Here is a 25,109-nt window from a genome sequence, read left to right as displayed (position 1 = left end):
CAGGACCTGGGGAATTATAGACCAGTCAGCCTAACTTGGATACCTGGCAAGATACTGGAACAGATTACAGTATTAAGCAATCAGTGTGTGAGAACCTAGAGGATAATAGGGTGGTAAGTAATAGGAAACATGGATTTGTCAAGAACAAATCATGCCAAACCAACCTAATTTCCTTTTTAGACAGGGTTACTGGCCTAGTGGGGGGGGGGTGGTGGGGGAGCAGTAGACATAATGTATCTTGATTTTAGTAAGGCTTTTGACACACACATCATATTCTCATAAACAAAGTATGGAAAGGTGGCCTGAATGAAATTGCTATAAGGTGGGTGCAACACCGGTTGAAAGACCGTACTCAGAGAATAGTTATTAATGGTTTGCTGTCAAACTGGGGGCTGTATCTAGTGGGGTCCCATAGGGTCAGTCCTGGGTCCAGTACTAGTCACTATTTTCACTAATGACTTGGATAATGGAGTGGAGAGTATTCTTATAAAATTTGCAGATGACACAAGTGGAGAAGCATGGCAAGCATTTGGGAAGACAGAATTTAAAATGATCTTGACAAATTGGAAAATTGGTCTGAAATCAAAAAGATGAAATTAAATAAAAACAAGAGCACAGTACTTCAGTCAGGAAGGAAAAGATCAAATCCCCATCTACAAAATGTGGAATAACTGTCTAGACAGTAGCAGTGCTGAAAAGGATGTGGATTTATAGTGGATCACAAACTGAATGACTCAACAATGTGATGCAGTTGCAAAAAAGGCTAATATCATTCTGGGATGTATTAACAGGAGTGTTATATATTAAACACAGGAGGTAATTGTCCACTTTACTAAGCACTGGTGAGGTCTCTGCTAGAGCACTGCATAAGTTCTGGATGCCACACTTTAAGAAAGATATGGACAAAATGGAGAGAGTCCAGAGGAGAATAACAAATAACCTATGAGGAAAGGCTTAAAAAAATACTGTTCAGGTTTAGTCTTGACAAAAGAAGACTGAGGGGGGACCTGATAACAGTCTTCAAATATGTTAATGGCTGTTATAAAGAGGATGATGATCAATTGTTCTCCATGACCACTTGAAGGCAGGATAAGAAGTAATGGGCTTAAGATGCAGCAAGGGAGATTTAGATTAGATATTAGGGGGGGGGGAATCTGATATAAGGATAGTTAAGCACTGGAATAGACTTCCAAGGGAGTTTGTGGAATTCCCTTCAGAGATTTTTAAGAACAGATGAAACAAATGTCTGTCAGGGATGGTCTAGGTGTACTTGGTCCAGACTCAGCGCAGGTGGCTGGACTAGTTGACCTCTTGAGGTCCCTTTAAGCGGTACATTTTGATGATGGGGCCGCTCAGATTCTTGCATTTGGGCTTGGTGTGTGCCCCAACCTCAGTGTGTGGAATTTCAGGCTTCTCTCTTTTAAAAAATCTCCTTGGGCCCGATTCTTCCATTATTTGTTACACCCAAACAGCTGCCTGGGTATAACAGAGAAGGATTTGGTCAACTGTATTTTAAGGAACAAGGTATACAAAAATTCCAGCAAAAACATTGAATGCTAGTTTGTTTGACTGGTAGTGCTGTCCTTCCTCAGGCAGCTGAAGAGTTGATTCCAAACTCACAATTTGAACTGGATTTTATCTTTAAAAAATTAGTCTGGGGAAGGTTCCCTGATCCTTCTTGTAGTGGTTTCATTAAAAAAAGAGGATAATTATTCACAGATTGGCTGACCACATAAAGCCCTTGTGCATGACCTTGTCATGTTCTGAGAACCAAGACTTCACAAGCTTCTCTATGTGTAGCTTCTCTGTGTTGTAGCACAGATGGTTATTAGTCCCATCTGCCTCTGATTCTGAAGTATATCAGTTGCTTATTTGGGGGTTGGGGAGGGGAGGTCAAGAGAGATCTAAATGATCTTAATCTGGCCCTGTGTACAGCAGGATCCTGGAGACTAACACACACAATGCTTGAGTAGTGAGGAAGTTTGGGACTCAACAGAGCAGTTTATAGCTGATGAGCATTAAGGTTTCTAACCATCGGATGAGTGAAGTTCTGGAACAGCCTTTCAAGGGGAGCAGTGTGAGGCAAAAAACCTAGCTGGTTTCAAGACTTGAGCTTGATAAATTTATGGAGGAGTGGTATGATGAGATTCACATGTGGCTCATCTCTGACTGCTAGTAGCAAATATCTCCAGCAGCCAGACATGGGACACTAGATGGGGAGGGCTGTGAGTTACTACAGTTAATCCTTTCCCAGGTGTTTGGCCAGTGAGTCTCACTGGCATACTTTGGGTTTAACTCAGAGGTTCCCAAACTTTTTGCTGGCACAACCCCATTTTAATAAAGTGTTTCCTGCCAGGACCCCAGACAATACGGAGGTTACCATTTTGAAGAGCAAAATGGCATCCTCTGCACAGCATGACCTCGCAGACACCATACATGTGAGGTAGTGCCTCATGGAGTTTCTGAGGATTTTTTTTAACCAGGCCTCACAATAGGCCAGCGTTCTCAAACTATGGGTTGAGCCCCCATTGTGTCGAAACCAAAGCCTGAGCCCCACCACCCAGGGCCAAAGCCGAAGCCTCGCACAGTGTGAGCGCGTATGTATATTGTGTGTGAGGTCATGCTGTGTGCAGGATGACATTTGGTGTCTTCCATGCATCATGACCTCGTGCACATCGTACATGCGAGGCCACGCTGTGCGGAATAAAATGACATCCTCTGCGTGTTAGGGATTGCTGCAAACCATCTGCTGATGGCACGACTCCTTTTGAGGTCACAACTCACAGTTTGGGAACTGCTGATCTAACTGATTCCCATATTTGGGGGTGGGAAGGAATTTCCCCCCTGGGTCAGATTGGCAGATCCCCTGAGTGGTTTTCGCCTTCCTCTGCAGCATGGGGCACAGGTCATGTGCTCATTTGAAGTAGTGTAAATGGTGGATTCTTTGTAACTTGAAGTCTTTCAATCAAGCTTTGAGGACTTAAGTAACTCAGCCAGAGGTTATGGATCTTTTACTGGCGTAGGTGGGTGAGGTTCTATGGCCTGCGATGTGCCGGTCAGACTAGATGATCACGATGGTCCCTTATGGCCTTAAAGTCTATGAGACCCTGCTGTTACCCCAACCAGCAGGCAGTGTGTGCAGAAGAAGTTCTTCCTCACAGACGAATCCTCTGCCTTTAGTACAACCAGTTCCAGAGCTGCTGCAAGTAACGAACAAATGAGGGGCTTGATCCTGCTCCCATTGAAGTCAACAGAGAAACTCCTATTGACTTAAATAGAAACATAATTGGGCCTTTAAGCAGCCAGGAGGTTCAGCCCTTGATGGGACTGCAGCTGAGAGGGAGTTTATAGAGCTGCTGCCGCCATTGCTGTCTATACCCAAATTTTGTTCAGAGGCTGCAGCGCTGGCTTCCATGCTCCCCTCAGAGAAGCAAGAATATGCCTTTTACTATGCTTATTGGAGCTGGTCTCTTTTGTTTGTTTGACCCTCCTGTGTTTGGAGTATAAACTAGTGTGAGCAAGGTGAGTGAAATAAAGCAACAAGACTCAGTTATTTTCCTACATGCATCATTTCTGTGCCTGAATCTTTTATTCTGTTGATGCTGAAACAGCAAAGAGAAATATAGCAATAGTTTGTGATTATGGGGAAAAAAAATACAGGATGGAAACTTTTGACCACAAAGGTCAAATCTTGAAGGTGAAGACAGCTGTCTTCTGGAATTTAAGCAATTGGCAAGTTACCTGTTACAAATATTCAGTGCAGTAAGATCTTTGTGACTTAGGAAAGGGGCTAAAGAGTATGTGTTGAAAGTGTGGACAGAGGTGATACTTGCTGCATTGACTTTTCTCCACTTCTCCCCTAGCGACAGTTAGATTGTGGTTCATATAGCTTTTCTGTCATCAAGGGGTTATTGTCCACAGTTAATAGAGAGCCTTGTAAAATTGGTCTGATGTAAAAATAATCAGAGATATGGACATCTCTCACTCTGTATTCCCTTTGCCCATTGCTTAAGTTAGTATTTGCAGAATTTTGCAATCTGTATAGATCCCTCTGTAGATAGTGGCATGACTCTTATCAGTTAACAGGGATTTAACTGAAAGTTGTCTAACTTGTAGTCCAGCACCTTTCTCTGTCTCCTCCCTTGTTCTGTTTCAGTGACTGAGATAGAGTGTAATTATAATGCCCTTCGTTAGTACTGTACTACATAAGGCCAGTTGCTTACTTCCCTGGAATGTCCGCCTTGTTCTTGCTTAGAGTGCTGTGTTAGAAGGAACACATCTTCTCCTGCCCTTTCAAACCAATTCCCATTGCTAAGGCCCTGGATTGTAGCAACCATCCTTCCAAACAAATGAAGGTGCCTCCCTTTGGAGACCACTAATGCTACTCTTTGATCAGGCTAAAAGGAATTGCCTGAAGTCACTCAGTGTATAGCACAACCTCTTCTTCACCCCAGTGCTGTCTTTGGAGTTCTCCCCCCACCTTCCCTGTTTTAGGAGCAAGAATATGGGTTTGCTGGATGGAAGTGCAGAACTGTCAAGAGATCTCCTGGGCAGGCCACCCATGAATTAAAGCACTTATTTGTCTATTCATCTATGCCTTTTTGTCCCCAGATTCATTTGGGTGGATTTGTTCCCCTTTTATTAGAGATGAAATCCATCTGGAAAGTATCTGCCTCTCTGAGAAGCAGGCTTATCTGTATAGGGTTGCCTTCCCCCGTCCTTCTGTGTTGGCACTGTTCCTGCTCTAATTTTTGAGCTTTCCTCTCTCCCCATAGGTTCTGTTGTACTCTTCCCCTTCTTATTGTATTCCCCCCCCCACCTCAATATTCACAGTCCTCTATTTCACCTCCTTTTCCCCCACCTCCTGTTTTGTTGCTTCTCTTCCTCACCCTGTTCTTACTCCTTCCATACTGAATGCTCTAAACCCTCATCTACACTACAAATCCAATCACGTTGGAGGACTAGCATGGTTCTGCTCATTAGTGTAGACTCTGTAAAGGACTATCTAAGGCATTAGCACACTTCATGGGTATGATTAGGGCCCATCTACTTTACATAACAGAACTGTACTTTTACTGTGTTGGGGGAATGACCATACTATAATCAGGTCCCTCCCAGATCTGATTGTATTTATCATACAGACAGAGCCTTTCCTTTCCAGGCGACATTTATAACATTTCCTATTTCTAGAATGCTGCAGTATTAAATCATGGGGCATGTTCATGCAGGGTTATCAGCAGGGACTAAAACTGGTACCCTCAGCAACACAAGCACAAACCCCTGCCACTTGAGCTGAAGGAGTAATACGGTTGGCTGTCTGAAATAAGCTGTCTCTTCTCTTCACTGGGGCTAACTACCAGGAAAATACTGTGATTATATGCTGTAAATCAGCATAGTGGTCTACTGCCAGCATTTCAGAAATTGTATTAGTTTCAGTGTATGTGCAGATGGAGTGGGGCAGCAAGACAGAGAAAAGTGCAGACATTCCACACTGGCACATATCAGCCTAGTTTGAGCTTTGACTGAGAATATTTGTTAGAATATTTTCTTGAATTTATATAAGAACTTCTCAGACCCTGCATTTTTTCATTCTTTTGGTGTGTGGCTATGGATCTGGGGTTCAATCATTTAGTTTTGGTATCCAGGCACTAGGACCTAGGTGAAAGAGAAGTACAGAAATATTTAGCTTGAGTCAGTACAAAATGTTCTTGTAGCACCCACAGGAAACCCCAAGAACATCTCTGAACAAGGACATTTGAGGTTTTTTTCTCCCCATGCAAACTTTCTACTGCACTTCACAGCCTTTTCCCCACCCCTTCATAATGTTGTGTTCCGCAGTTCACACAAGATGTAAAATAGCACAGAGTGATCACTGTGATATGCGGATTAGTTTCTTGACCAGTTTCCTGATTCAGTATGTGTGATGGTCATTTTTTTCAATGATAAATGTGAGAGAACTCCAAGTTTGTGTGGGACAGAGGTAAAACAGTCTAAATGAGCTAGTTAATTATATCCACAGCTGCCACCCCTACAGCCGGTCTGCATTAGATTCCACAAAGGCAAGTGCCCTGTAGAACCAGACCCCACAAAAAAGCAACTTGGGGGGTTTAAATCTATAAAGAATAAGCTGCATTTAGAGTAGATAAAATAATATTTTCTATTTCCATATTTTTATTTTCAAGAAGCCTACAGTATTTGCTGTTTTATATAAAGTGTTCACTGGAAGAAAAAACATGTTGTTGCATTTGTAATACAGTACAACGTGAACTTTTCACTTCCTCTCAACAGCACAGAAAGACATGTCTATTTTGGTATAATACACACATACAAACAACCCATGTATAATACAGAGCTTGATTTGTTTCCTTCTTGTTTTGCTGGTTGCAGTAACAAGACTGTCAGCATTGGTTTGAATATCACTTGCATATGACTTAAACAAACAAACAAATCTTCTCTTCCTTATAGAAAGAGTGGGGTGAAGTCTTATGGTTATAAGAGGCAACTGAGATTCAGGATTCCTAGATTCTATTTCTAACTGATGCTGAGTTGCTGTGCAACTTTGGGCTAGTCACTTAGGCTAAAGTTTTTAAAAGCAACCACAGATTTTGGGTGCCCAACTTGAAATGCCTTGGACCTGATTTTTAGAAAGGCAACCCCCCCCCCCCGCCCACAACTCTTACTGGAGTCAATAGGAGCTGCTGGCATTCAACATATTTGATGATCAGGCACAAGGTGTCTCCAGTTTGCCACCCACAAAGGAAGCACTGAGTGACCATTTCTGAAAATGTTGGCCTTAACCCCTTTGTGCCTCATCTTACTTATCTGTAAAACAGGGATAATAGTTACCTTGTAGGTTTGTTGTGAGGCTTAATAATGAATGTTTTAAGACCAAATATTAGACTAGATACCCTCATTTAAGAGCCAACTACCAACTTAAAATTAAATTGCAAACATAACACAAAGCACAACAAACACTGTTTGAAACAGGTAATGTACATGTTGGATAGGTAGTAATTAGATAGACAAAGGAGTTGGTGCTGGGAGCTTGTAGGTTTAGGATTAGGGATTGAATCCAATCAGCATTAGGTTGCAGCCAGAGATTTGATGGCATAATTTAATACTTCATCTGTCATTATCAGTTTGCACTCATTTTTGTTTTGTAATGGAAATGTTGGTAGGTGAATAGGATAATTTTTTATAGTGTTGAATCAATACGGGGTCGGCAACCTTTCAGAAGTGGTGTGCCGAGTCTTCATTTATTCACTCTAATTTAAGGTTTCGCGTGCCAGTCATACATTTAAACATTTTTAGAAGGTCTCTTTCTATAAGTCTATAATATATAACTAAACTATTGTTGTATGTAAAGTAAATAAGGTTTTTAAAATGTTTAAGAAGCTTCATTTCAAATTAAATGAAAATGTAGAGCCCCCCGGACAGGTGGCCGGGACCCTGGCAGTGTGATTGCCACTGAAAATCAACTCGCGTGCCACCTTTGGCATGTGTGCCATAGGTTGCCTACCACTGGTGTAATACATATTTCAAAAGCAATAGACTCAGGTTACCGTACACTTATGTCAGAGTTTTGTAAGTTCTGGTGGTGTGATGTGCTGAGGAAAAATGGTCCAGTGATTAGTGTGTCAGCTTAGGATTTGGGACACCTGGGTTCAGATCTCTGAGCTGCCACAGGCTTCCATGTGGAGCTTAGGCTTGATTTCTCTGTGCCTCAGTTCCCCATCTGTAAAATGGAGATGATACTGTGACAGGATATAAAACTACCCTGCAATATCCTGGACAAACCTTATGGAATTAAGATAATCATTACTGAATTAAGATCAATGCCTTTGGGAACCATCGTATTAAAATGCAATTGTTTGTGTTATTGGGAGATTGTATGTAACTTGGGGTACGTTAATATTCCTCTGGTTACCAGCCCTTTGAAGCCACCTTCCTGGAGAGGCTCACATAGACTAGTTTAAACTGGATTATCTAGGGACCAACACAGAGAGAGAGTATTTTTGGATAAATAGCCTGGTTTTAAACAAGCTCAGGACCTTCTTCCTGATCCAGCAAACGGACAGGACCACTGGTCCACGGAAGACCCAAGTCCTTAGGGAATAGTTGGAAGGACTTAACCTACTATGGCTCATAAGGCTAGGTGCTAGTTCAGAGGTGAGGTTGGTATGAACTTCTGACCCCTTTGCGAGGGGTTTGAAGGACTCACCTGCTGGAGCCCATATTGAAGGGATCTCTCATAAGCTTATTCGCATGTGTGTAGGTTCTTTTATTGTTTTAATATGTTTACGCTGTAGTGCTTTTATTTTAAGAATAAAATGGGCTTGTATAGGAATTACTGTATGGTAACTTGTTGACAATTACTCTATCAGTCTCTGAAGAGAAAGCAAGCAAGCAAGCAAGCAGGCCTTGAGAGGTGATGGCCAGGGGAGCTGGAAGTTTGAGAGTGGGTGCCCTTCCTGTCCCATAGAGGAGGATACAGGTGCAGTTGCCTTGAACTGTGATAGATATTACTATCCTTCTTTCCAGGGGTGTTGTGAGATTCAGATACATATGATACATTTTTCTAGGGGAAATGTAAGTACTAAGATATTATATTCATAATCTGTTTGATATGAAATGTATCAGCACATGACATGATGTAGGTTTTCTGAGTATGTAGAAACTGTGTGTATTAACTATAGTGTGTAGCATGTAACTGAGTAATATTGTATATTACTGTTACACTATATTATAAATGGATTCCTTGAATAGGAGATGGAATTTTATAAGCTAGTAATATTGCTTTGCATTTTTGATTATTTTTGGCACATTTTAAAAGGATGGCCAGAGTAAGGCAAGGGGGACTTGGTTTCTTTTGGGCGATTTTTTTTTTTTTTAAATTGGGTTTAAGTTTGGAGGTAGATTGGCATTATAACTATGGAGCTGCCTCTGTTGCTCCATAACATCCCATCTTGTCCACAAAACAATTGATTTCATTTCCTCATGTCCCCAAGCCTTAGAAAAGTTAAAGAAACAGACTTCAAACTCTTGAAATTTATTGGCCATAGAACAGTTTTATACATTATGGTAAAGTGAGAGCAGATTTCAGTGTCTTGAGTCACTGCCTCTGCATTAAACCACAGTTCCCTTCTCCTAATATTCTGTGTACAGTCAAAAAAGAAACATGCCAGCAGAGAGAAAAGACTCAGCAAAAACAAGGAGATCTAAATATAGAAATTGGTTAACATTTTCCCCTTCAGTTGACCCTGCACCGTTTATCACATTCACCTTCAAAAAGAATCTTCTTTCCATTCAGTGCCTTGTGCTTTTGCCCTCCAGGATTTGGACTCAAAACAGCAAAGGTATCCAGGTCCTGAATGATTGATATTACCTGGCCAGTTCAGGCATGTACACTCCATTGTGAATATAAATGATTGGGTTTTTTAAAATAACCTTCCCTTCCCCTTTAAACAAACAGGTTATTCTCCAAACCTTTAAAACTTATTGTATTTCATACGGTAAAGAAACCAGGCCCTGCTGAATTATTACCAAATGTCTACCCTGCAGAAGACTAAAAGGATTTACAGTTTGGTGGTTGCAACTTACTGGATACTATTACAGAGCCACCTGGTGTGGATTTAAAAAACATGATGCAGCTGGGAACACACTGATAAATGGCAGCATATTTAAAAATCAATCCTGAGTGTTGTATATTTGTGTTGTCTTTCAACAGCAGTGATCCCAAAGCTTTCAGCCTGAGGATGGCGTGAACCCCAGCAGCTGCTCTATGGGCTTGTACCTCCACTCATCTGCTTCCAGTTCTTCCACTAAACCAGCTAGTTTTTCCATCCGAGCAACTTGTTGATCTACAAGAAGTCCAAAGATAAACATTTGCAATAACATTTCACTTAAATATTTTAATTAGATGTATTATCCTTTGCAGCAGGGATGTCCTTCCCTAATAATCCAGGCATTGGAAAACAGTTTTGCTCCACTGTGTCAGACTAGTCTGAACATTAAAAAAAAAAAGTATTGATATTTTCCCTATAGAAGCAAAGACTTTCAGATCATACAAGAGAACAGACTTCATTAACCTTCTTCAAGGACTACAAAATATATGTCCAGTGTGGGACAGGAGATGTATCTGCAGCTCCCTGAACATACTGAGGCACTAATGTGGATCAAAGACCACAAGAGGGAAACACAAACTTCTTAGAGTAAGAAGCTGAAAACAATGTGGGGCTATTTTCTTTAGCATAAATAACTGGAGGCCTTAAACGCAACTCAGTGGTATTTCTCTGTATGTATATAACATAACGTTTGAACCTTGCAGCCGATCAATTCCAGAGAATATTCCAGGCATCAATGGCCAGAACCCTACTGATCTAGGGGAGAAATGAGGGGACACCTGGAGAGCCTGCCATCTGATTAGCACAACCACAGATTCTAGTACCTCTTCTATAGATCAAACAATTGCTAGATGGAACCCATTAATGACCTCCAGCATAATAGTATCCCATTTCATCTCTGATCATGCTCCCAATAGACTTTAACATGTTGACATTGTGAATGACTTATTTCCCACACCAATAATAATGGGGAGTATGGAGGTACACAGAAAGTCCCTGATAAGGGGATTAAGGAACACACACAACCGTTGGCAGGGGGGAGAAATCAGGGGAGCCTGGTATGGGGAAAGGCGTTGCAGTGTAAATGCTTCGGCTGGAGCCTGGGACCTCCCCACTCAGGGGGTCCCAGAGCTTGGGCTCCAGCCCGAGCCTGAATATTTACACCACAATTTTACAGCCCCTCAGCCCAAGCCCTGCAAACCTGATTCAGCTGACACAGGCCAGCACAGGTGTTTAACTGCAGGGTAGACATGCTTAAGTGAGTCTCTATTACAGCCAAGATTAGAATTTGTAAGGTTCCCACTGTTCAGACCTCACCACTTGTGTATATACAGTACAGCACAGAGCAATGGAAAAATGAGGTTAGAAAGTCTCTGCTCCCACCCCCACGTTGTGTGAATTTAATTCACTATTTGCATCACGTTTGAAAAAGGACCTAACAATAGCCTCACTTAGTGCTAATTCAGGAAGTTAATTTAAATAGCCATTCTGCTTTTTGTGGTTCACGGCACAGTATGTTGGCCTTTGCTATATCCTCCTGCAGCTTCCTTAGTAAATTTATACACATGCTCACAAAACATACAACACTTGAGTGCTTACCATGTTTCACTTGCTTTAATGTAGAGGCAACCTGATAGCTGAAAACGGATTCACAAAGGAATCTTTCGGAGCCATCTGTAAACGGAAGAGAGAGTGATTTAATCTTTCCTAAGTTCTATGACTGAGAAGCTTTCTATATTTTTTATGTTCAGAATGTGCTTTTCCTCTGCTCACCTACTTTAGACACTTTGTCCTATTCTGGTAATGTGCAACACTCTTGGCTAGGAAGCCGTGGGTTGAAGTCCCACACCAGGGCTTTGACTTATACCCAGTGCTGGCACGGAAATGGAGCATAGAGTGGGTGTGCTGCTGCACTGTTTGGTATCACGGTACCCCTTTTGCCTGCTTCTGATGGTTGCTGTCGAGATGGATATGAAAGATGCTATGGCATTTTGATTAAAAGAAAATCTTGGTCTCTGTGCCAACAATCTTTTCCTTAATAAAACAAACTTGAATAATCTACAGCCTGAGAACTATTGCTGAGTTCACAAAAGTTGTTGCATTTGCCCACGCAGTCATGGGTCTTAAGATCTAACTCATCTTTAGGAAGTCTGCAGATATAGTTTGAAAGCTGCTCCATAAAGCTCAAGTTTTCCCGATATTTCTGAAAATATAGCTAAAAATTAGTTGAGTAGCCTTTGTATGACAAATGACAATTTGCCTGTCCAAATACAAAATGACAAAAAATTTCACCCTTAAAACAAAACTACATTGGTTTATTGAAAGTGTAACAGCAGCGCTGCGATTTCAATTAAGATTTAAATGTTCTGCAATGCAATTACAGGACCAAGTACTGTGTCTGTGCCAGACAGTGTCCTGAAAAATGGTAGGAGAATGATAATTGAAGACACTGTAGAAACTCAGCTGTGAATGGCTTTTTGGGAAGTTGTAGGGTGACTGACACGTGTTCATAATTGTGAATTACTCCTTGGGTGAGGGCAGTGCAATATAAAAACAAATGTTTTGCACAAATGGTTTGTGGAAGGCATTTCAATTCACAATCCCTGCCTGAATGAAAAGGGAAGAGGCCGCTGTCTCTCTCTTTAGCTGATAATTCATATTAGCACTACAGGATGCCACATCTCAGCCAGTCATGTGCACTTTTGTCATATAGAAAGCACAATGAAAGGAGACCATGCTCTAGAGAGACGTAGTACTTGACACAATCTGTACTTAAAAAACAAACAAACAAACCTTAAAGCAAGCTATGGTCCATCAGCCTATCCATTACATATAGACCATATTATATTTGCTAAATGCAAATATAGACTCAATAAATCATAAAAGGGATACCTACATTGGAGGAAAAAACCTGGGCCTGATCCTGCAAAGTACAGAGCCCCACTGCTGTCAACTAGAGTTTAGAGTACACAACAACTCATAAGAGTGTCTTAAACTCTTTAGTACCACCTTTTCTCAACCCCTGACTGTGCATTATTACCTAATATAAAAGGTTTTCTCAGAGAAAACAATAGTTATTGCCTCACTTGTATGTAAGCCTTGCTCTATCAACATCATGGTTTATTCTTACATTAACTGATTCTGCACCTGTAGGCAGGGCTTCCAGTTTCCACCACTTTAAAATGTTTTGTTCAGCAACTGAAAGGGCTATAATACATAGCCACTTCCTTAAGGATGATAAAATCTAATTATCTTGAAGTTCTGAGGTAGAAAAGAGTACATCTGATGCCACAAACAGATTACTGAATATATAGAACAATAGATAACCATGGAATTGTAATCCACTATAAGGTTAAGTGATACTTCCAGCATTTATTATTCTATACACAACCCATTTAAAATAATTCCATTTTGTGTGTGCAAAATATTCTAAAAAACTAAGGGCAAAGGAGTTACAATTCTATGGATCACTCCAGCTCTTGATTAGCACAAAGAGAGAAGCTCTTATACAGACTGACCGCTAATATGTGTGGCTATTAGGATAAATAATACAGTTAAGATATTTATACACATTCTTTGCTAAATGAACTTTAAAGCCAAAGGACAGAGTCCTCCAAAGAAAAGACATCTTTCTTCTGCTAGGCTATGTTCTTGTGCATCAACTAAGATGGCCAAGCATTAAAATATATCAATATATTCATGTCCTTCACTATCTTGTCATGTCTTATTGCATGTAACGTAGTACTTCAGTACCAGTTTTAAAAATGAGCTGCTAACTAAATCTGACAAGTTAAGTACAGATTTCCATGCTGAAATATCCCTACTAGCCAGGCTGTGGGAGGCATTCAGCTCAGAAGTCAGCTTTCACTGACCTTTTGCAATTATTCCCCCTTCCCCAGGCCTACTTGGTACTTCATGGTTCACTGAAGAAATCCCAGAATGTGACACCACAAATAGCAGAAACCTTATTGCAATCTGTAATACTTGTATTATCACAGAATTGTCTGTACTGAGTTCTCCTAAGTCTAGATTCTCGAGGACATGAACAGGCTGGAACTTTCCATATCACATTTAGCAAACTCTTTACAATAAACTAATGTTAAATCTGATTCCTCTTTAAAAGGATGGAGATGCTCCAAACAGGAAGTGACCTATACATTACCAGATGGAAAAGCCAGGTTGAACTTAGTCCTCAACTTAATAAGTATGTAATAATTCTAGAAGAGTCTCTTCTGACAATGGGAGCTAATAATAAAGACGTTAGGAAAAAGCATTTTACCCTGGTTCTTAAATATTGATGAGGGATTGTCTACATCATCAGACACAGTCTACAGTTAATTTTAACTAACTTATTTAGTTGAGTGAACATGACAGGAGATACTTTCAAAGGTATCATACCTATCAAATACATAATTCTGGGTGTGACCTTCATTTTATTTCTTTCAGTTCATCCCACAAGGAGAAGAGTCAGAAGTGGCCATATGCAGATTTCTAGCAAAATCTCTAATAAAGCTTAATAATAGTCTTCAATTTTGCATGTCACTTAATATTCAGAAATCCTATTTTCCTCCTCCTCGTTTCATGCAAAACTCCCTTTCCCATGGCCTGAAAAATCCACTTGCCCTGGGACAGCAGAAAGCCAGATGTCTTGTCTGCAGATGACTCAAGTGCCTCTGCCACTGCATGAAGCTTTGTCAAGCTGCAGCACAATGAAAACTAAGTCTTTTCGGCCTCATTACAGCTATTCAGAACCCAGTGGGCGGCAGTAAAACAGATTGGCAGTTCATTTTCACTCTGCTGTTGCCTGAGAAACTGGGCAACAGCAGAGATAGGCGATAGATCAATGCAGTGAGTAAGAACTAAAAACCAACCTCAAGGTGGCATAGAGCAGTGTTTCTCAACCTTTTTGATAGCAGGGACTGGCTTACTGCCTTCCTAAACCATGTCAGGTAGATCTCAGGGACCGGCACTAGTCCACAGACCGGTCATTGAGAACACTGGCATAGAGTAGTGTAGCTCCCCACTGCAGCAGATCGGGGAAGGTCCATCCACTTCCATAGCATCCAGGTCACTTGGGTGGAACAGAAATAAAATGCTCCTCCCTTCCAGCAACCAGCGGTGGAGGGGGGGAAGGAAAGGATCCAATTTATTAGACACCTACAAGCTACTGGATGATACTAAAGATTTAATCAAAGTATAGGGGCAGCACCATTTTAGAAGTCCCAGGATCCTCCACTGTCTGAGCAGTAATGGAGAGAAGTTGGCTTCTTACCTGGACCTTGCCCCTAGACAGTAGGGCCCCTCATCTTTCATATCAGTCTTTGTTCCGTTTACTAGGTGTCTGATAAAAACTTTTCTAGCTTTGTGTGTGATTGGATAGAAGTGAGCAGACGTAAGTGGAGCAGGCCGGAAAGCTTGATTGAATAAGCATAACGAGAGAGCTTGGAGAGAAGACCAACAATATAGGGGAAGAGAGAGAAAACACAATATGGTGAAAGGAGATGAAGAAATGGACACTGAAGACAACACAAGGATCCATGATAGGGACAGGGGATTGAAACCAGGAAAGAAGAAAGTCTAACAGAATTATAGGAACTGTGCTAAGTATATTAATAGCAAGATGAATACACTATCTTATTCTTTTAAATTGCAGGGTTAGTGGTAGTACAGTATCCAGGGCTGGCTTTAATGAAAATGGCACCCTGGGCAAATTTGTATTTTGGCTCCCATAGGCTCCCCAGGCTCTCCTCCCTCCCTTTTCCCCAAAGGCCTGCTCCCCCTCTTACACCCCTAATCCCTGCACCCCTTCACTCCTAACTCCTGCACCCATGTGGGGAAACTGACCTGGATGCACGAAGCAGCTGGCATTGCTGCTCACTCCCCCACCCCCGGACTGCTGCTCCTCTGCCCCGCACACCCCAAGGGGGCTGTGAGGGGGGGAGTGAGGAGCAACATCAGGGCTCCCTGCATCCAGGCCATTTTCCCCACCTGGGCTGCATAAGGAGAGGGCACTAGAGCAGCAGCTCCTGATACCTCACAGCACAGCCCAGGTGAGGAAAGGGACCTGGAGGGAGAGGGAGAGAGAGAGAGAGAGAGAGAGAGAGAGAGAGAGAGAGAGAGAGAGAGAGAGAGAGAGCGAGCGTGTGTATGTGTGTGTACACGTACTATATGAGGAAGACTGTGTGTGTGAGTGTGCGCGTGTGGGTAAAGACAGCTAACAAAAGCCGAAGCTGGCCAAAACACCAGCCATGTGCTGCTCCTACTAAAAGGGAACCATCACACTATCTCATCCTTCACATTTCTCATATGAACTACCAGGGCTTGAATTAAATTTTTATATGAAATTTGGGCAAATTTAAAAACTATTTAAAACATTTAAAAAATAAAAAATATGAAAAAAAAATTACATTTTATTTAGTGTCATTATTCATACTAGTTTTGCTAGTCCTTTCCCCCAGGCAGAAAGGCACAGAGACTAGAATCAGGACCAGCTGTGTTCCCAAAAGACCAGGCCAACCCTCCAGATCGGACCAGACCCACATCCCTCCCCAGACCAAACTGAACCCCCTGAACTGAACCAGACCCAAATCCCTCCCGCGACCGAACCACTCCAAAGGCCGGTCCTGACAGTATCTTTCACTCTGCTCAACAGAAGATGAGTGGAGTTTTTAAGCCTTGCCCTCTGTCACTATTGGGAATTTTGCCTGAATAAGGGCTGAACAACAGGGCCTAAGTAAAGTGAATTTCCAATACACTTAATAGAAACCAAACATAGGCTAATGTATATGCAATCCTTAGACTTCACCTGATTTATCTGATATGGCAGAATGTGATTATTCTGCATTACATCTTTTATTTATTTTTAATCATTTGTACAGAGCCTATCACTTAAGCAACTAGGCTGTACTTACAGAAATGCTACAAATCCATAAACATTACATCATTCCTTTTTCAATTGATTTTAGCAAATATTAAACTGGAAGCAAGCTAAGTAGAAGTTAGCTAATCTTCTGGCAATCCCTGGCTCACTCAGAGTTTAAATAATCAAATATATTAACTTCCCTCTATACCTTGTAATTTCCACAAAAATAATTATAACCCCATGCAGGTTAAAATTACTCATGTATCTTACAAGCATTTTAGAAATAAGGGAGTCTGCAATACATTGTCAATAACATATGACAAATAACATTATTTAAATCTGCTCTTGATAGTACTACTGGTAAGTCCAAAATCCCTTAGAGAACCCAAGGGTACATTATTTTAAAAAATTCTAAAACCTGAAAAAGATGTACAATTGGGTGACGTTTATGAATATTTTAACTGCTTTCTTTGAAAAAAGGCCACCACAGTATGCAGCCAGCACACTAACAACTGTATCCATTTGAAGAAAGAACATGTGGGATGTTATCTAAGAAATTAAAAGCCTAAATTAAATGAAGCATCCTGTAATGAGGATAGCATTAAAGTGCTGCTGCCACTTAAAATAGATTAGTCACCATGTTATCAGGAACAGATCGACCAAAAGCTATATCAAATAAATGTACCTTGCCTCACATCCTAAAAGGCTCCTAAACTAAACAAGGGGAGAAAATTTCGAAGGTTGGGGCCTTTTAAGTATGAGAACCTTGCCACCAGTCCTGGAAAATCCCATCCCAGGATCCAGTTCTATTTAAAAGGGATGAATCAGAGGCTGATCTACTGTTCACCATTATCAGAATACCACTGTCATACTGGCTCACCTTCCAAGCCTCCTTTGCAATTAAAATGCCCTCTACTGTATTAGCGATATGCTCAACTAAAAGGATATTAATGTTCATTGTTTTACTTTAATACATATGCATCCCACCATGTCTTTCAAATGAAACACTGATATTACCAGCCTACCTAGGTCCTTTAAGCCTACATACCAAAATTTCTATTCTGCTAGCTGGACCTTCTGAAGCAGAGTCACCCATCAAGTCAGTAACTTGAAGTATTTCATAATTTTAATTTATTTTGAGGGCTCATTAAGTTCTGTGAACAAGTCTTTAGTCAGAATTATTTCAAGTCTGGCATACAGACTAATGTCTAAAAACCTTAATTAGCGATATGGCATAATTTGTAATTACTACAGCGCTATCAGTACCCAGCACATCAACTAACCTAAGTAGTAGTATTAGGTGATGATTTAAATTTATCTAGTGCCTTTCATTCACAATTATACATACAGCTCCACTGAAACGCAGTCACTTCCAAGGTAGAGAGGACTGTAACTGACACACAGCTCACTGCACAACAGCAAAGGGAGGGGAAATTCTGGCCATGATATTGAGGCAAACACCGGGGCTTACACAGTCATGACCCCTATTCTTACATGGTGTGCAATAAGAGCAGACAGATCTCAAAGACCATCCTCTCCCTCAAGTAAACTGCATGGAATCTGTTTATTTACCTCAGAGAAACAAAAGCCAGAGTTGACCCTGTTTGGATTTTAACCGGTAGTTCCACAGAGTTTAGGTGATGCTGATGCTTAGATCACCCAAGCCACTGCTCCTTCGAACTACACTGAAAGAGCAGATTACATCAGTGCCCTAACTGACAATATTAGTGACTTAAATGGGAACAGGAAGAGACCCATGTATTCTAATGAACATAACACACTGTGCTATACAAAAACCCCAGCGCTACAGAACTAAAAACTATGAGTTTCAATTTACAGGCATGTTGTGTTTCCCATAATCAACTGAAGGATCCTTTTGCCTGCCCTTGCACTCCTCCATCCTACAGCTAAAAAGTAAGGAGAAAAAGGCAGAAGGCAAATAGAAAAAACAACAGGGCAAGTGGAGGGCTGCACAATTGAGCAGTTTTATGTATTAAAACATAATGAACATTAACCTTTCATCTGAGCACATCACAAATTATTTACCATTGTCAAATATTGTAAAATATTCCAGCAAGAATACTCTGATATAGGCGGTGGCCTATCTTTTGGATTGCATCATGGTACCATCTGTTAGCAAGTCTACTTAAATATCTTCATCATTGTTGGGGAAGGTGAACTAATTGAAAGTTGAGCATCCTGGTTGGCTCGAATCTTTAAAATAAACATTGTATGTATATATTTATTTGTATACTAGGCCATTAATTTACATTGCAGCTTACAAAGGACATTAAGCAGGTTAAAAGACACAGTCCCTGCCCCATTAGTTTACAATCTAAACTGACTAGACAAACATACAGAAATTAACTCATAAGGGAGTGGGGAGGGAAAGGAAGATTCACAGTCACTGAACTGCCTCACTCAACACAAAGAGAATAGATTCTTAGCCATTAAGCTGCTTGAAGCGTTGACCTGTTGCCTATCTAGCATAGGTGCATTTATAAATGACTTTTTTTCTTTTATAGTTGCTATATGTTTATTTCTGCTTAATTTCATTTTTCTTTTCTTTTGTAACTGTTCAGTCTTGAATAATGTTCACATTTAAATGTTAACATAATATTGCTAAAAAGGTAATAGTAATTATTCATTTTTTTAGAACTTTAATTGTGTTTTGCATTTTTCTGAGTTAAAATAACTCAGGTAAGTAACTTTTTTGTAATTAGGCATATGTATTTATCTAAGGCTAGGCCTATAGGAGAGCATAAAATCTTACTCTTTTGTTATTGCTCTAATAAATTAGTGCCTTAAAATATTTGACCGGTTAACTGACCAATTATTTTTGAACCGGTCAAATGCCCAACACTAGGAAAATGGAAGCAGTTTTCTAACCTGCATATATCATAAGAGCACACACTCATATCTAACTGGAGATTAGATGATTAGATCTAAATTATGATTAGATTTTAGACAAATGCAATGGCATTTCAGATACTCAAATGAAACGTAAGGCCAAGCTCATCCCTGCTCTAACTCCACTGACTAGTAACAGCAGGGATGAATTTGCCCATTATTCAGCAATCTGAAAAGAGTCCCATAGGCCAGATCCATCTTTGTGCTACAGCCCTGTTGCATAAGGTAAGCTGATGCAAAATGGCCATATGGCACGCATTTGCCCCACCATCACAGAGGTCCTGTATGCCACCTCTGCATGGCTCTGCCAACTTTGTGCCACCTCTGCAAGTCCTCTTTCCCCTGCATGGGCACAGGGCCGGGAAGGCACAGGATGGTGGAAGCAACCTTCACAACTGCATGGCCCACTGGAGCAGGGGTGCAAGTTAGCCTCAGTGCTACCCTAGTCTATGCTGCAGCCTAAATAGGCCATCTTGGTCCCTGAGTATTGGAGGCACAAGCTGCCTTGCCTTCTGTTTCTGCGCTGGCACAGCCATGAATCTGACCTTATGAACCTAAATAGAAGAGGATTTGCCAAAGAATAATATAACCCCATCAGTCATCTCTATAGTAATTTTCAGTTATGACACCAAAGAAGTAGCTAGCAATAAGACGATGACATAGTCATGCTCTCACTTCGTCAGATGCAGTCTTTCCTGTCCCAACTGCTGCAATGCTTCCTGTGAAGTCTGAGATTTTTGTTTTTATGGGTCTAAAAATCAGACTGTTTAGATAATTTTTTTGAACATAGGAAGGAAAAACAATCCTATGCCATTTTAAAGTTTGAGATAAATAGGGGTAGATAATTTATCATAATTTTAGGAATGAAGGAAAGAACATGGTGGCAGGGATATACAGAAAGCAGAGATAGACCTAGTATCCGCCTACCCAGATCTCCTTCCCTTTACAATTAAATCCTTTGGCTGCTTTGTGCCTAAAATGACATTAAGAATCCTAACTTTTTATATATTCTGTAAACTGTATCAACAATAGTTTATTGACAGCAAAATGTGAAACAGAGCAATCACCTTCTAACATTTCTCCAGCTCCTTTGGGGTATGTAAAGAGGGCTTTCCGTGGTGGGGCAAGTTCCGAGACACTGAATCCAGATCCAGTTACAGAGCTTCCACTGACTCCGCCAGCTGAAGAGGATGAAGAGGAGGCTGCCATTTCTCCCTTTAACCTAAAGACAACAGAGAAAATGTTACCTTTTCCTTCTCCAACTAATTTTTGCTAACTCAGCACATCTTTTTGCCTTCAGAGACCTGGGTACAAACTGACTCACATTCATCGGTGAAAATTTGTTTGGTGATTCCTATCTTAGTCTTCCACATCTCAAGTCCACCACAATACTTGGCATCATTGGTTGTCTGATTGCAGGGCGTTACAGATCACAAGTAAGGTCCACGGGGAGCACGTTCAGTGGCTAAGATTCTAGACCATGGTATTATAAAACAAGTAACTGCATGGCTGAGAACTACTGGCCTTTATTAGCTATCTTTTTTCACTGAAAAAGTAAATATTATTTTCTAAGTGGAGCTCTGCACCCTAGGAAGAACTGATATTTGAGGGCCATATTGTGGCTATGTTCAAACTACAGCAGATTTCTTACATATATTTTAGTACAAAATGCAGTTCACAATTTTACCACTTGGTGGCACACAAAATAAAAAGAAAATAATGCTCAAATGCCTTGGCAAAATGGAAATATGAGTAGGAACAGAGTATGCATAACTAATTCAGTACAGAACATTAAACTTGATTCACCTTCTGCAGATACTTTTTTCCACCATCCACAAACATGAAGAGAAAGTCTCACTCCCCAGTTGTGCAAAAAACCCACAAAACGTTCTAGAGAGCTACAAGACTGCACCCTCCTCACATCACTCTGTGTGAAGAAATGCTATGGTCTTCAAAAGGGTCTTGACTCCTGTGCTGCACTTTGCTCCTAAATGTGCTTTTTATGTTTTATCTTTTTGTTTTTAAATTGCATTTGACAATCATAATGGTTGGGAATCCTTCTGGCCATTTAGCAGTCTGCCATCTGATCACTTTAACTCCTCACATATACACCACCCACTCTGCCTTTAACACTCACCTTCCTTATTCTTTCAGCATAACAGAACTGCTTAAATATATTTTGATAGGGCATTTGACCTTTATCTCTTTCCATTTAGACACTGAAGTATTTTTTTGTTTTTATTACCCACTATAATTTCTCATCCATCCTTTACATTTTCCTTTGGTGATGTCTACACTATGGGAACAATAGAAGCACAGCTACAGAACCCAAGATGAACACTACTGGGTTATATTATCTTCTCTCTCTTCCCCTAAGGCTACTGACTCCTTGCTTGCCTGGCCCACTATCCTTATAGGACCTATACCAGCCTCATTCTCTATCCCTTCACTCACTTCCTTATCCATTACCAATTCAGAACTTCCCTCTTGAAACCCAGGAAAGCTGGATGTCAAGCTCAAAGCGGGAGCAATTATTCATCCACTCTACATACCAATTTAAAATTACATTTCAGCTCAGCTTTTTGGAAATAGATGCTGATTCATCAGCAGTTCCATGTTTTGAACACAAATCTGGCTGCAAAGAGAAACTGTTCATGGTTGCATGGATCCAAGCCCAGGTCCTCAAAGGTATTCAGGCCATTTAGGAAGTTAGAAGAGTAAATACTTTGAGGATCTGGGTCCTAATCATATGGCATAAAGAGCTTCTGAGCTTGAGGAGAAAGAAATTGATGAGGGTTAGTGAGTTTCCTTCTGAGTCTATCTGCACCTAGAAAGGGAAACTAACTAGGATCCCACAAACCTAGCCACTCCTAATTTATAGTAGCAGGCTCTGTATTTAAACTTTGATGCAGGAGAAAAACAAAGGTGCATAAAAATGGGGAAGGAGAATGTGGGAAAGTACAAAAAAGGAAGAGAGCAAAGAGCAGATAAGAGGGAGAGAGAGAAAACAGGAGGAAGAAAATACATATGGGAGAAAAACAGAGAAGAGATGACAGGGGGGTAAAAAACAGACGCAGCAACCATGGTGCTAATTTTGGGGCAAATTCCCTCCTTCAAGGTGAAAGAAAATGCACGGTAACATTACTGTCTAAAATGTTACACCTATATTGTGCTATGTTTAATGTTTGCATAAAACTCCTCTTGACATCAGTGGGAGCTTGACAGAGGATTGAGGGTGGCACTGCCCCTAACTCATACCTCTTCCTCAACTCCTCTTCCTAGAGAGAGTCCAGCATCCCTAGTGCAGAGACATCCCTCACTGCACATTAACGGACTCTCTCATAGTGGGAAGATTATGATGTCAGTGAATTAGTGGAAGAGGGAAGGTCAATAGGAAAGCAGGAAACCACCCAGGAGATGAAGGTAGTGTGTGTAGGGATTGCCAGAGACCGTGGACATTTGGCAGCCCCCGCGCAGTGCTTGGTGTCTCTTTTCCCTCCACATCATGGCTGAGTGGATGTTTCTCATTTTCTCTTGGCCCAGGTGTCTGTACATCCTTCACCCGAAAGCATTTCTGTGGGTCATCGGCCTCCGCGCAACCACTGCTGGGTTGAGGCGTCCCTCCCTCAACCAGCACTGCCGGGGCGGGGCTGGACTGAGAGCCCAAAGAAACGGGGTGGGTTCCTTGGGCGCGGTAGAAGCGGGGGCGGGTCCCAGTACCGGGGCTAGGCCTAGCCTAGCTCTCCCCGCGGCGGCCGTGGAACGGGCTGGTTGCCAGGGAGACTGCCCCGTGCCCGGCGGAACAAGGGGGTGGGGTGGGGTGAGGCATCACCCCCAACACCCCAGGTGATGGAGCGGGCGCGTGCTGAGGGGATCCCAGGCGAGCTCACCCCGCCCATGCCGGAAGAACATAGGCGGCAGCAGTTTCTAAATGGCTAGCTACTGCGCATGCGCAGGATCAGCTACAGCAACACAACGCATGCGCTGAGCAGCAGCTAGCTACTGTCGGGTGGGGTAACGCTCGCCCCATAAAACTGCCACCTACCCCTCCCTACCCGACGGCGCCCCGGTGATGAGAGGGCTAAGACCAGGCCCAGGTCGCCCCCTCGCTCCGGCCGCCCTCACCCCGCAGCCTCACCTGGTGCCCGGCCGGCTTGGGGTGGCGAAGGTGGCCTGAGTGCGCGCGGGCGCGCTACATGCAGGGCGGGCGCGAGCACGCACGGCCCCGCCCCCTGCAACGCTGCGGGCCTCTGGCGGGCGGGGCTCCCGGCCTGGAGCAGCTGGTGGGGCTTTGAGTTTGAGCGAGGCCGGTGTGTGGTAGGAAGAGGCCGGCCCGCCCCGGGACCGCAGCGCCCGGGGGTAGGTTGGCGCCTGTCTCCGTTAAGTGCCGGTGAGCCGCTCGCCTGCCCGCCGCCCCTCTCCCGGGGCTGTCACCCTAGGCCCTGCCCCGCTCTGCAGCCCCTGCCGACGCAGGTGAGTGCCGCGTGCAGCGGCTGCAGTGCCGCCAGCAGGCCGGCCCGGAGCGTCACGGCGAGGCTTCAAAAGCAACGTGTGGGAGGGGCGCTTCGCTTCCCCTCTTCTCTCTGCAAAACCAACAAACTCAGGCTCCTGCTAGGGCCCCGCGTAGCTGCGTGCGGGAGTAGGCCGGCGGCTCCCCGCCTTTGTCAGTGTGTGCGGGACTAAGGCCTAAGGCGTCTGACGCTGGTGGGGGTGTCATTGTAGGGTTCAGGCCAGTGGCTCCCAGGCAACAAACATATCATGGGGGTAGCCAGCCATGCACTGCTGTCATTCCACACGCTGCATCTTGCGGGAGCCGGGCCTTAGTCTGTAATCTTGTTACTGTGCCCACAACCCATTGTTTCTTGTCTGCCATGTCCCCGCCACCCCATTATTTTTTTGCCACTGCTTCTTTGTAGCATATAATCGAGACCTAGGGTGACCATATGTCCTGATTTTATAGGGACAGTCCTGATTTTTGGGCCTTTTTCTTATATAGGCTCCTATTACCCCCAACCCCCTGTGCTGATTTTTCACACTTGCTGTCTGGTGACCCTGTCTAGGCCTCAGTCCTGCTTCAGGTTTTGTGAGCACAGATTCCTGCACTAATGCAATTTTGTCAGCCTCGCATATTAAAAAAATCCCAACTCAACTCAAATATAACAAAATTGGCTTTAAAATGAGACTTTTTAAAAAAACACCCATCAAAGTAAAAAAGCTTTGTTCTTTTTTGTCTTCTGGTTTTGGGGCTTTTAGGGTGCCCTTGCTTAGCATTTTCAAGCTTTTACCCTACAACCACAAGAACTAGGAAGGAACTTACTTTTTTTTATTTAGATAAAAACTGAGATTATTACATAATTACCTCTAGAACCTGGAGCTTTAAGGAAAGTATTATAGGTTGTGAGACTGGTGACAAAATATTTGTTGACCTAGATTAGATTAAACAGATTTTTATTTTTTATTTTTTTAAACAGAGACAGGTTTTTTTCCCTTCATAGTGTCATCATAATGCAGAGTTAAAATTTCTGTCAGGGCAGATTCCCCGAATCGGGCCCCGCGCCTAAGAGGGCCCTGCGCCCTAAAGAAGAGCGCCTAACTTAGGTGCCTTTTTAATTTTTACTCACCCGGCTTCGGTCTGGGACATCGGCGGCGGGTCCTTCACTTGCTCCGGGCATTTCTGATAAAGGAGAAACTCTCAGTTATGAAGATTAATGGGA

The 25,109-nt window shown here is 42.3% G+C and overlaps 2 protein-coding genes across 26 annotated transcripts in view; one reads left to right on the top strand and one right to left on the bottom strand.

Moving 5' to 3' along the window:
- Positions 1-6,153: 6,153 nt before the first annotated feature.
- Positions 6,154-23,673, bottom strand: ANAPC16 (anaphase promoting complex subunit 16). 4 transcript variants are annotated; one of them, XM_005281842.4, is made up of 4 exons: positions 23,534-23,673; positions 20,463-20,610; positions 11,223-11,297; positions 6,154-9,860 (listed from the first exon to the last, which is right to left on the bottom strand). In XM_005281842.4, the coding sequence occupies exons 2-4, from the start codon at positions 20,602-20,604 to the stop codon at positions 9,745-9,747; spliced, it is 333 nt and encodes a 110-aa protein (XP_005281899.1). In that variant the 5' UTR covers positions 20,605-20,610; positions 23,534-23,673; the 3' UTR covers positions 6,154-9,744. The 4 variants fall into 4 exon arrangements, with proteins under 4 accessions (XP_005281899.1, XP_065408067.1, XP_065408068.1 ...); XM_065551995.1 differs by lacking the exon at positions 23,534-23,673 and adding an exon at positions 20,720-23,099; XM_065551996.1 differs by lacking the exon at positions 23,534-23,673 and adding an exon at positions 20,720-23,017 and having other exon boundaries at positions 20,463-20,617.
- ASCC1 (activating signal cointegrator 1 complex subunit 1) overlaps positions 23,102-25,109 on the top strand; it is a 57,682-nt gene continuing 55,674 nt past the window's right edge. For 3 of the 22 annotated variants that reach the window (XM_005281846.5, XM_065551987.1, XM_065551977.1), the window contains exon 1: positions 23,615-23,754. The gene's annotated coding sequence lies outside the window, so the exon portion shown is untranslated. Of the gene's footprint in view, positions 23,242-23,346; positions 23,405-23,614; positions 23,869-25,109 lie in introns of those variants that run through there. The other 19 variants (XM_024108645.3, XM_065551990.1, XM_065551980.1 and 16 more) reach the window with 9 other exon arrangements.

This window comes from Chrysemys picta, chromosome 7, assembly GCF_011386835.1.
Source record: "Chrysemys picta bellii isolate R12L10 chromosome 7, ASM1138683v2, whole genome shotgun sequence".
NCBI classification, from domain to species: domain Eukaryota; kingdom Metazoa; phylum Chordata; order Testudines; family Emydidae; genus Chrysemys; species Chrysemys picta.
The sequence above is the reverse complement of the archived record's forward strand: the minus strand, read 5'-3'. Positions and strand labels throughout refer to the sequence as shown.

Coding starts and splice junctions, on each gene's coding strand:
- ANAPC16 (XM_065551996.1), bottom strand. Junction 11,298..20,462: donor AGCTGGAGAAATGTTAGAAG/GTGATTGCTCTG, acceptor TTCCGTTTACAG/ATGGCTCCGAAAGATTCCTT. Junction 9,861..11,222: donor ATTAAAGCAAGTGAAACATG/GTAAGCACTCAA, acceptor GACTTCTTGTAG/ATCAACAAGTTGCTCGGATG.